The following is a 12,484-nucleotide window of genomic DNA, read 5'->3' as shown; positions in this document are numbered from 1 at the left end:
CTCTGGAAAAGTAACAAGTTGTTGATGCTACCTATCTATCGTTGATTTGCTGTGTCTTTCAGGATACACTTCCAACCTGCCACTGCCTAAATTTGAATAGATTAGCCCGATTGCCTTGGTGGTGCATCCATTGGCCATTTTTTGTCTCGGGCCCTCCTCCATGGGGCACTACTTGGTGGTTAGATTCATGACTCGGTTAGTCTGTAGGTTGAAGTATCCATCGGAAGAAAGTTACTAAACTTCTGTAACTACCTTTCTATTGTATGCTCATCTACCTCCAGATTCCTCACCAAACATGGCTACCTCTCCACTCTGAGGTTACTCTCATGAAAATACGACATCGGATGTCTTTTGAACACTGCCTTCTAGTGATATCCGAGTGCTGGGTGGTGCCATGATGTCCCATCCAGGGAGGCATCTGAGAGGCCTTGCGAGCCATGGTGCCACCTGCCAGTGTGAGAGGGCTATTACAGATTTTCCGGATCGCGTCTAGCGGAGATTCTTGAGGTGAGGCATCTACTGGTAGGTAAAGTATCCACTGGAAAAAAAAATTCTTTTCCTTCCTGAATGCAGTCTTTGGATGACGTATGTTGCAGTAATTGAACCATTTAGTACTACTTACTCTGGGTTTGAAAGATCACGTGAAAAGTTTATCCTTCCAACTAGCCTAAATATTTGAATGAATTTTATTGACTTTTTGGTCTGGCTTGTGGAGAGGCATGGCTCGCTGCTTGACCTCACCTGGTCTAGTCAGCAGTTGGGTGCTTATAGGATATCTAGATCATAAATACACACTTTCCTCTTTAGAAATAAAAAACGGCCCAGGTTTCCAATTAGGTACAATTTTAAAAGTCCTATAATAGCTTCCACTACAGTCCCACCAAAATCTTTTTTTGGACTGTTACACTAGCAGTGGATGTTATCCATTTTACAGTCCATGTGAATACATTTGGTAATCCATTTGTGTACGCTGTGGAGCTTAAAGTGAATGGCCTAGTGAAAGCTGATGTTGCCCTAAGGTTTACGTATTAGTAAACTATTTGATCACACTTACGCTGTGCCGCACTGCTTAGTCATTAAGATAAGATGTAGGCAATGCATTGTTTTAATGTTGATTTGATAAGGTGTTTAGTTGGCATTAGTCAGAACCTTCCCTTTTTTTTTCTTTCCAGTTTACTAACCTTGCAAGGACTCTTCAAGCACACTTGGCAGACCTTGAAAGTAAGTTCATTTTGTTTGACATAATGTTACAATTTTAAGCAACTGTCTGACATTCCAGTGAAAATGATGTCTACTAGTTTGTGTTGCCTTTCATTGAACTGAGAAAAATAGAAGGGACGTTTTAGCCTTGAACGTCTCATGTCGGTCTAATAAAGGATATGGCTATCAAAATGATCGTAGTGGTGAATTAAAATAACGTAGTCCTTTTCTGTTTCCATTTGTGTGGTGAAATCTTAATTTTCTTATTTAATTTAAAGTGTTGTCTTGTTTACCTTTCAATACACTACACATGCTGCCTTCGATAATAGGTTGGTAAATTGGCTGGCCCATTTTTCAGGTTTTCATCTAGATCTAGTCGTCACAATGCTGGGATTTGCTTTTCAGCCATTAATTGTTCTTGGCTGTATTAACAGAGTTCAGATAAGACACTTAATGCCGGATTCAAACATATATACAGGTGGTTAGAACTCACCTGGTTATTTAGGAATGTATGTGGTCCGATATAGATTAGAGGTGTGTTTGCTGAAGGATTATAATTATTGACCTTTTCAAGCCCAATGTGACCAGATGTGCATGTCTCGGACACAAATCTTGAAACTCGTGAATTTTCTTTGGCCCACTTTCAGAGAGCGCATGATGGCACTGCATTTTATTTTTTTGTCTGTAATATTATGGAGGACACTCTCCAGAGTGACCCAAATGCATGGGATTAACATGGTGTGCTGTTGGTCAGGTAGAACATAAACGCTTGACATTGATACATATGGCCTTGATTTCTTAAGATATTAATCTAGTGGCATTGTTCTGTGCCCTTTCAAGAACTGAAGTAAACTAAGTTGCACGATGTTCACCCTCAGTCCGAATGCTGGTACATGACTTATTTCATGAACGGTGACGTACTGTATTGTGCACCTCCTACCTGATCGGTACACCAGCAGTAATGTTTTCAAGAGTTTAGGCTCATAGATATTTTCTCGGACGGTCACAACTGGTATCTATTTTAATTCAACAAATGGGGGATAGAAGGTGGTTTGCGAGTGCTGTGTTTTCCTTCTAGATTTCTTAAGCAGTGGTGTTGCATTACCAGGCGTCAAGGACAGGTAATGACAGGTCATAGCAAGACCTGTCCAAAAAAGGCACATTAAATGGAAGCACGATTCCTTTATTTCCTGCAAGCGTATGTTGCAAGACTTAAATAAGAGGATCGTTGCCACTTACCTGGTTGTCATCTAAATATTGTGAAGATGCATTAATTCCCTTCTGCACTATTGACCTACAAAGCTTTGGCTGTGGCTGGGGCCATCAGGATGTGTATATTCTGTTTTAACAATAACACAGGAGAGGAGGAGCCTAGCGCGCAACCAAGATGGCCACGTAGGTGCGAGGCTCCCGAGGACCACCACGACCTCCTGAATTAATCCTGGCTATATCCTGTCCTTGTTGAGGGGACTGCATCGGTGAACCCGAGCTGAGGCGCCTTCCGTTTTTCTTTTTCGAATCGGACCCCGGACACCGGTGGGAGCACCGATTGAAGGTTGCGGCCTTCTCCGCGCTGGCCCCCCGGATTGGAGTAGTGGGGCGATCCGGGGACAAAGCGAACAACAGCGGCGGGCAGGGCTGGGCGACTCGCGTATCCCGTGCTTTCACTTTCGCTTTTGCGCTCTCCTTGCCCTCAAGCGAGGTAGGGTTGCGGAGCGGGGTGCGGTGGTGTGGCCTTGTCCAGGTGCCCAGCTGACCCGCCGGCCGTGAGTCGTCCTGCGGCCCAGTGGTCGCCCTCCCCCCCCCCCCACCCCCCCCCCCCCCCCCCCGGAACCCGTGAACTGGTTTATCGGCCCTTTCGAGGAGATTGGCACGACGGTGGGAGAGCAGGCATGTCCACCAAACAAGATGGCGACCGGGCGAAGGTGAAGACGACCCGCCGCGGCCCGGCGCCTCAATCCAACAGCATGGACCGCTACACCCTCCAGAAGGGATCTCCGGAGACATCGCGCACATCCCCGGCGGGCCCGACGGAGGCATCTGCTCAATCGTTGGATCTGACCCTCCGGGACGTCATGGGCGCCATCGCAGAGATGAAGGCCTCGGTGGACCAGCGCTTCGACACCCTAGCGCAAAAGATAGACTCGGTCCTGGTGGATGTTAGCCTTGTGAGGGCTGACTTGTCCAAAACCAACGACCGGGTCGATTCCCTGGCCCACACCACAACGAGCCTCGCGACGGACGTGGTGGCCCTCCAAAAGGAGGTGCGCCGGCTTGGCCAGGCGAGCGCCCTGATGGACCGGCGACTGGAGGATTCCGAGGGTCGGGCCCGGAGGAATAACGTTCGCATTGTGGGAGTGCCGGAGGGACGAGAGGCGGAGGCGGCAGATCTTTTTGTGGAAGAATTGATCCTTACCCATCTCCAGCCCCGGGGGCTGAGTAAGCTTTTTGCGGTGGAACGTGCTCACCGGGTCCCTGGGGGCAGACCTAAGGCCGGTGCCCCGCCGCGGCCTCTCATTGCCCGGATTTTTAATTTTCGGGACAGAGACGCTATCCTGCAGACCTCCAGGCAACAGGGACCGGTCAAGCTTGATAACATGGATGTGCATTTCTACCCAGACTTTACTCCGGCGGTCCAAAAACTGAGATTGAGTTTTCTTGGAGTTAAACGTCGCCTACGGGACCTGAACCTTAAGTACTCAATGCTTTTTCCAGCTAAGCTAAGGGTGGAGGTGGATGGGCGCACGCACTTTTTTGACCGACCCGAGGCGGCTGGGGACTGGTTGGACACTCTGCCTGGAGATCGGGGCCGAGGGGGTGGGGGGGGTGCGGTTGGCGGGGAGGGCCCGCCGGATCAGAACTGAGGGGTGAAGAATAGGCCTTGCTCTGGACAACATTCCTTGACCATTTACTGATCGTTTATGTTCCCCTCCGATGGAGGTCGTGTGGGGTCTGTTGGGGGCTTCCCTCCTCCTCTGGGGGACTAGTTAGTTTTTCATCTATGGGGCGACAGGCACACTGCACTTTGGGGGGGCTGTCTGGGCTCATGCAGGGGTGCAGGGAGGGGGGAGTTCTGTTGGGATGGGGGGGTGGGGGGGGTGTGTTGTTTGTTTGCACCGCAAGGCAAGCCCTTTACTGTATTGTTGCTCTCGAGATGCTCTGTGGGGGACGACTGATTGCTTCTACGTATGATGGGGGGTAGGGATTTGACTGTGTTGTCATGGAATGTTAACGGCCTGGGGGACAGGATTAAGCGTGGGGTGGTCCTGCAGTACCTGAAACGTATCTCACCAGATGTTATCTTCCTGCAGGAGACACACCTTATAGGTAACTCCTTTCATGCCATGAATCGGCGAGGCTATCGTTTGGTGGCCCACTCGGGCTTCACCTCGGGCTCGCGGGGGGTGGGTATCATGATTAAGAACTCGCTCCCGTTGGAGATTGATGAGGTGCGCCATGATGAGAGGGGACGCTACACTGTTCTGGTGGGTAGAATGGAGGGTAGAGTGTTTGTTTTTATATCAGTGTACGTCCCGCCTGGGTTACAATCTACTACATTTGCGGATTTGGGGCGCCTCCTCCTGGACCTCCCGGGTGGCCTGCTGGTGGTTTGGGTGGACTTTAATGCGGTAGTTTCTGGGTCTATGGATCGCCATCCCCCTAGGGACCTCCCCTGGGCACAGGCCTGGCTGTCCGGCCTTTTAGATACTCTGGGCCTGGTGGATTGCTGGCGACTAAAGCATTCCGCGCTGCGGCAATACACCTTCCACTCGGGTGCCCATGGTAGCCTCTCGCGGCTTGATTACATCCTTGTCCCGGCGGCCTATGCTGGGAGGGTGGGAGAGGTGTGCCATCTGGCGCGGGGCATTTCAGATCACTCCCCAGTACTGTTACACTTCGATGTCTTCCCTAGGGTGGAGGGCAGGGTGGCTCCAATCAATGCTTGGTACTTGCGTGACCCCACTATTCGTGCCGACTTGATCAAATCCTTACAGCGATACTTTGATGAGAATGTGGGGTCTGTCCCTTCGGCCATCTCCCTGTGGGAGGCTTTTAAGGTAGTTCTCAGAGGGGAGGCCCTCTCCTTTATCTCCCATGCCCGGAGGCGCGAGCGGGAGGAGGTAACCCGGGTGGAGGCCGAAATTGCGGAACTAGAGGGAGACCTGGGGAGCGGGGTAACAGACGCCAAGTTGCATGTTCTGCACCTCAAGCAGGCGGCCTATAGGGCCCTCGTCACGGAGGCGGCCAGGGGCCTCAGTAGAGAGCAACAGGGGCGACTGTATGATGTGGGTGATAAGGCTGGTAAATTGATTGCGTGGTTGGACAAGAGGGAGAGAGCGAGCCGTGTGGTTCCTTTGATTGAGGGGATGGATGGTGTGCCTGTCACCGAGCCGGAAGCCATTGTCTCCTGCTTCGCGGATTACTTCCGCGAGGTGTACTCCCCGGTTTCTCCCTGCTCGGAGGAAGATTCCCATGCCCTGCTTCGGGACATCGCGCTGCCCTCCCTTACGGTGGAGGACAGGGAGTTGCTGGACGCTCCTCCCACCTCGGACGAAATTGCCCTGGCTATTCGCTCGGTCGCATCCGGCAAGGCCATGGGCCCCAATGGTATCCCCATCGAGCTCTACAAGCTGCGACCGGATGTACTGGCGCCCCACCTGCGCGCCATGTTCCTGGCGGCCCACTCGCAGGGTACCCTCCCGCCGGACCAGCGTCTGGCCACAATCGTGGTGATCCACAAGGAGGGGAGACCCCGTGAGCGGGTTACATCCTATAGGCCTATCTCGCTCTTGAACGCGGAGCCCAAAATCCTCGCCAAGGTACTGGCCAACCGGCTGGTTGGCGTGGTGGGCGATTTGGTCCACCAAGACCAATCTGGCTTTATACCCCATCGCAACACGGCTCTTAATCTGCGACGCTTGCATGGGGTGCTCGCGCGTGTCCCGTTTGTGCGGGAGCCGGCCATCTTGGCGTCCTTAGACGCCACCATGGCGTTTGACACGCTTGAATGGCCATACATCTGGGCGATGCTGGCGAAATTTGGATTTGGACCGGGATTCATTAGCTGGGTCAAATTGTTGTATTCGGGCCCATTGGCGCAGGTGGTGGTGAATGGGCGAGTCTCGGCCCCCTTCGCGCTGGGGCGGGACACGCGTCAGGGTTGCCCCTTGTCACCGCTCCTGTTTGCATTGGCCTTGGAGCCCTTGGCGGAGTGGCTGCGGTGGCACCCCTCCATCCGTGGTCTCCGCTGGACCCCCGAGCATGAGGACCGCGTGTCCCTCTACGCCGATGATATCCTTTTGTATCTCGCCTCCCCGCGTAACTCGCTGATTGTCCTGGTTGATGTTTTGCGCTCCTTCGGTCGTAACTCAGGCCTTGTCATCAACTGGGCGAAATCCTGCGTGTATGTACTCTCCGGGGAGGCTCCGGCCCTACCACGGGACTGCCCGATCCAGATTGCCTCCCAGGGGTTCCGGTACCTGGGTATATATATTACTCTAGACCCGGAGGCCCGCTACGAGCGGAACTTGCTACCCCCCCTCCAGCGCTTGCGGGAGGACGTTGCGCGCTGGCGGCGTCTTCCGCTTTCGCCGCTTGGCCGAGCGGCCTTGTTTAAAATGATGTCCTTGCCGCGCTTTCTGTATGCGCTTCAGAACACTATGGACTTGGTTCCGGCGCGCTACTTCCGTGAGGTGGAGAGCCTGCAGCGGCGCCTGTTCTGGGACGGGAGGCCGTGTATTGCTCTGGCTAAATTGACGCTCCCGTGGTACGATGGGGGGGTTGCCCTCCCGGACATTAAACGGTATTACTGGGCCTCCCAGCTAGCTGCGATTAATCATGGCCTTTACGGGCCCGCCCTGAACCCGGCATTTGAAATGGACAAGATGCTCCTGCCCGGTGGCGACTACAATCGAGCGCTCTACTCTGGCGCGCCCGACTCCCGTCTGACGGGACCGACGCGTGTCATGGTGCGTGTCTGGCACGCGGCTAATGCAGCGATGGGGTGGAAGGACCGTTTGACCCGGGCGACACCGCTATATGCGTCTGAGAGGTTGGGCTCCCTGTGGACATCGAAGGGCTTCGAGAAGTGGGACACGATCGGAATCAGCACAGTGGGAGACCTCTGGACAAGGGGTGGATTCAAAACTTTTGAGACGCTGCGGACGGAATTTCAGCTGCAAGGCAGTGAGTACTTTCGGTACTTACAAGTCCGCCACGCGCTGGGCTCCGTCTTCCCTGATGTCGCGTCCATTCCGGAGTCTTCCCCCCTGGAGGACAGAGTGCTGGATGGCCATGTCCCAGACAGCACGATCTCCCTTATATATAAAAAACTGATCAACGACAGATCGTGCCTGCTGACTAGTCTCCGCGAGGCCTGGGTTGCCGACGGGCTGGAACTGGACGACGAGGACTGGATTTCCGCGGTGGCCTCTCCGAAGGAGGTGGCCATCCCGGCTCGCCTTCGCTTCGTCCAGCTTAAGATCCTCCACCGGGTTTACGTGACGGGGCCAAGGCTTCTACGTATGGGCTTTGTTGGTGACGGATTGTGTAAGCGTGGCTGTGGTGCCTTGGCAACTTTCATGCATATTCTGTGGGAATGCCCACAGGTGGAGCGATTCTGGCGTGGTGTGCATGAGGTCCTGCGTGTGGTGACGCGTGTTGTGCTGTTGCCTGAAGCGAGGAGATGCTTGCTGAATGTATGGGAACCAAATGACTATTCGGTCCCACAGACGCGGTGGGTGACTCTGGGATACATGATAGCTAAGCGCGACATTGCTCAATTGTGGGGATCCCGGTGGCCCCCAGCGGTGTTGGCCTGGAAAGAACATATGGATTGGTGTATGTTTCGTGAAAAGGTAGTGTATGTGGCGAGGGGTAAGCCTGGGGCATGGGTGAAAATCTGGGGCCCCTGGAACGCCTATCGCGGGGGTATTTGTGAGCCGCCACTGCTGCCGGCCGCCTCACCAGCTCCGTCCCCCTAGCCGACCCCCTCCCCCAGCCGCGGGCATGTGGTTCCCCTGTCCCTGATCTATTCCCATTCCCCTCTTCAGAGTTTGGCTGCGGGTTGGGATCCCCCACTTAAGGAGCACGTGCCGTCACTTTGGATGGCGGGTTGCCTTGCGGGTGTGGTTTTTTGTGTTGTTCTGTCTTGAAAAAAGGAAACCGTATTGTGGGCTTGGAGTTATGTGGCCTGCGCTATTGATATCTCCTGATTTATCGATCTGCACCGCCAAGAGACTCTTACTGTAGGTATGTCATATGCTTCTGCCACTCTAGCGGCCGGCCGGATGGTTGTAGGCCCATACTTGTAACCTTTTTTAATATGTAATAAACGGTTTCCAAAAAAAAAAAAAAAAAAAAATAACACAGGACAAAGTGGGAGAAGGCCCAAGGGAAATTTTTTTAAAGACCAGCAGGTTGTAAATCCCCTTAACCAAATCACTATAACACTAAACAACCCGGGTCTGGTGCTGAGTCAACAGGGATAGACAAAGCATATCTACTGGTTCCGACATCTCCAGTTAGAGAAGGACCCTTCTGGGAACAGAACCCATCAATCACCGAGGAGTCAGTGTGTTGTCATCATCTGGGTCTGTCTTGATACACCGCAACAAGTCTAGGTGGAACGACCTGTTTGCGAGTGAAGAGAGATGGCATACAAGGGTTGCAGTCAGATCTCCACTAGAGATGACAAAAACCAAAAAGTGAACTCTCGCTCACGTGAGAGGGGTTCTAAAAGTGCAGCACTAAATCATAAAGAGTGAATAAAAATGGCTAGGGGAACTCAAAAGTGCTTTAATTGGTAGAGTACCTCTGCCAAAATTAAAAAGCAAAATGGCAACCATAGCATAAATACATTGTCATTATGCTCATTGTCCATAGTATCTGGTCGACATGTTTCTGCCCGCTGCGATCTAGATAGTATCAAGGGCATTCATCAGGACCTAATTTGCTGCTACTATGTAAAAGGTGTGAAAGTATAAAAATATATAACAGACATTCCTACCACCGGTTGAACTCTACGGATGTCAAAACCGGATACCCCAGAATTCTGGGTAATACCCTCACCTCAACCTGGTTTCTACTCAGGGAAGGGGGCCCCGCTCTCTCCGTCGGTACCCCGGGGCGGTCTATGAGTAAAGACCACTCGCAAACAGGTCGTTCCACCTAGACTTGTTGCGGTGTATCAAGAGAGACAGACCCAGATGATGACAACACACTGACTCCTCGGTGATTGATGGGTTCTGTTCCCAGAAGGGTCCTTCTCTAACTGGAGATGTCGGAACCAGTAGATATGCTTTTTGTCTATCCCTGTTGACTCAGCACCAGACCCGGGTTGTTTAGTGTTATAGTGTATAGTATTCTGTTTTAACCCCACCACTACAACCTCTACCTCATGAAATATGGGCTGTGTATGTTCCAGTATAGTGGATAAGGATCCAGAAGAGGAAGGCAAACCGCTTAATGAGGAAAGAGTGCAGTGATTATTTAGTACTGGACGAAGACTTGTCGGAGTCGCACTATGCATCCCCGTCATACCACAGTATGATCAGTGTTCAGGCTGTATGTTAAATGGAGGAACGTGCCTTTAACCTTCTGGAGAAGCCACCTGTTGCATAATATGGACTAGACATGGCTCTCCCAACATCTGTTGAGGTATCGGTTTCTCATCTAGCTGTTTGAATTAGGAGTTCCACATTGAGCAACAAAGGGATGGAATATTGAAGTAGCAAGGGGCTAAACGAACAGGTTTATTGTGTGATGTTCCTCCAGTTCCAGTCTTTGAAGATATGCATGCACAATTTGGTATGTTTTTCTGCATTTTTATAAGATGGTAACGTGCTAAAGTCTCAAGACAAAGTATGCTTTATTTTTAAAAGCTGTATGCTGTTAGTTTCTGTGCTATGATTAGAGAATGATCCTTTTCCCAAATTAATGGCACTCTATTTATCGATCTCAGAAGGATAAACGATTCTGTTTGACCTGCTGGCCTTCGAACACTCGACCTGCAGATGATGCAGACTAACAAAACTGGCTATTTAATTTGAACACTAGTGAACAACTGGTATCAAAGTATGTCATTGCCATATATTGTTTGTATTCCATTACTTTCGGACTGTTAAGATGGTTTCTCAGCTCTGTTGAGGTTTCTTAGCGCACTATGCAGAAGGTTAATCAGTTTCTTTTTTTTTAGAAAAGTTTTGTAATATCTGTTAAACTGCATTCAATAAAAATACGCTGAGCATGAATTCCAGTGACAATATCGAACGCAGTTTGGTCATAGAGGTACAGCACAAACATAAGTGTCCGTCAGAGGATTGATATCCCTGGTCGTGGCGAGTAAGTAGCTCTCCCAGAACGGATAAAGCCATCCACTGTAGGCAACAATCCCTACCGTAACCTAGTTTTAAGTGCGCGCTCATTCATTGGAGTAGTTTCTATAGTTCAGTCATGGGTTAAGAATATTTTTGCATTTTCTAGGGTAGCCAGAATCCTCGCACACTTTTCTAAGCAAGTCTTTACCAGTCCGTATTAGCAAGCAAACTCAAGATTCTGGATCGCCAAATTGCACCCACCCCCAACTCCCGTCTTGGCCACATCTCAGAGAGCAATTTTAATCAATTTCTTGAGCCACTACTACAAGTATTCAAGTGTCTTTTATAGAGCTGCATACTTTCTGGTTTAAGCACAGCTGGGACTGTTCTTGATGAGGTTGAAAATTGATTTTCACAATTTCAAAAAGATTATATAAGAATATTTTTATTTTTTTCTAGCTTCTGAAGATGATTCTGAAGCAGATGGAGATTGCTGAAGATTGCTGAACATGGAAGACAAAAGAGTTGATAAAGTTAAAATTAAATTGAAAAGTAACTTATTAAGTTACACCAGTGTTTTGTTTATTTCTTTTCTCTATATACAGGTTTATTAAATACAAATTTCGATTATGGTTTTTCTAATCTAATTCACGCACTATAGAATGCCTTTTAACGAGAGGAGTTAATTTTTTTCTTTTTCTGCTATTGGTCTGGAGTGCATCTTCAACAAGTTTTTGGAAACGTTCTGAATTGTACCTTTTTATCATTTTGAAGAGTGAATTGCTTATAGAACAGATGTTCAAGTTCAGAACTTCAAACACTAGCCACTTCCAGTCTCCATCCATGGGTGTCTTCTGGCCTCTAATTAGTAAGTCAGTTGAAGCAGCCCTCCTGCCAGAGGCTAAATGCACGAGAATGCTGGGGATCCATGTTTAACGTTGGAGGGGTAAAGGTGCAGGCGGAGTGGTCACTCAGACTGTTGATGCCACAGACTGCCGGAACATCATAGGAGAATGGCTGTCCCCTAGTGCTAGGAAATCTGAGCTTCACGATCTATAAATTTCATTCAAACATGTTTAAAGACCCCCTTACTGTCTAGAATGAGAACTTTAAACACCATTAATTCCATGGGTGAAGTACCCTTTATTTTTGGACAGCCGTATGGCCTTTTAAAATGGTGAGTGGTTTGCCTTGTTTATTACGCAAATCTGTGTTTCATTATTGTGTTGCTCTAATAATTTATTAGGAAAAATCATTGGCCTTTGCAACAGTTTTTGCTCTTTTACAGGTAATCTAATTACTAGTGTTAGTTGGTTAAGAACATATTAATGTTGGCTAAAGCATTTAATTTGTTGGGGGAAAAAAATCATGCCTTATTGCTTTTTCAGTGTTGGCAATTATGAATGGGTTTTTTAATGTTACAATTTAAAATGTTCTGAATACTAGGCAAACTCCTTAAGTAAAGAGCAATAAGAACTTTTATGGGGCTTTTCCTTTCAAGTACTTTGATTGCATACACATGCATTGATTTGGAAATGGCTAAGTGGGTAGTTAAATTTAATTGTTTATAAATAGCCCATCATCTAGTAATGCAGTGGGGGGTAGAGCTGCAATTCATAACATTTTACTGGAAACCTTTTAACCCTAGCATCATAAACACCGATTATAAAAATGTTTTATAGTTACTGCACTTGTTTATTACAATGAATAAAATGTCACACATATGTGTCACCCACCCTACGTTGTCTGTGGTTGTTGTGCAGTTTCTTTTACTTGTAGAATTTAGTACACACCAACCATGGCAGGCACTCCTGATGGAATTTATGGAAGTCTCTAATTCCTGAACTGTCTGCTTCATAGCAAGCGTTTCTTTTTTAATTACATTTCAGTTACCCGAGGCGTTTAGGTGCTATTATAATGAACTTTATTTCCAATGTGATTTCCTACTTCAGCCACCTGTTGATAAA

General features: G+C 49.2%; 1 protein-coding gene across 4 annotated transcripts in view; it reads left to right on the top strand.

The window, feature by feature from the left end:
• Positions 1-12,257, top strand: part of MARCHF7 (membrane associated ring-CH-type finger 7) — a 398,067-nt gene extending 385,810 nt beyond the window's left edge. For all 4 annotated transcript variants that reach the window (XM_085645470.1, XM_085645468.1, XM_085645467.1 and 1 more), the window contains 2 exons: positions 1,173-1,221; positions 10,977-12,257. In XM_085645470.1, the coding sequence (XP_085501596.1) occupies positions 1,173-1,221; positions 10,977-11,014 (87 nt within the window). In that variant the 3' untranslated portion in view covers positions 11,015-12,257. The remainder of the gene's footprint in view (positions 1-1,172; positions 1,222-10,976) is intronic.
• Positions 12,258-12,484: the final 227 nt, after the last annotated feature.

Source organism: Triturus cristatus, chromosome 3_1, assembly GCF_964204655.1.
Source record: "Triturus cristatus chromosome 3_1, aTriCri1.1, whole genome shotgun sequence".
NCBI lineage: Eukaryota > Metazoa > Chordata > Amphibia > Caudata > Salamandridae > Triturus > Triturus cristatus.
The sequence above is the reverse complement of the archived record's forward strand: the minus strand, read 5'-3'. Positions and strand labels throughout refer to the sequence as shown.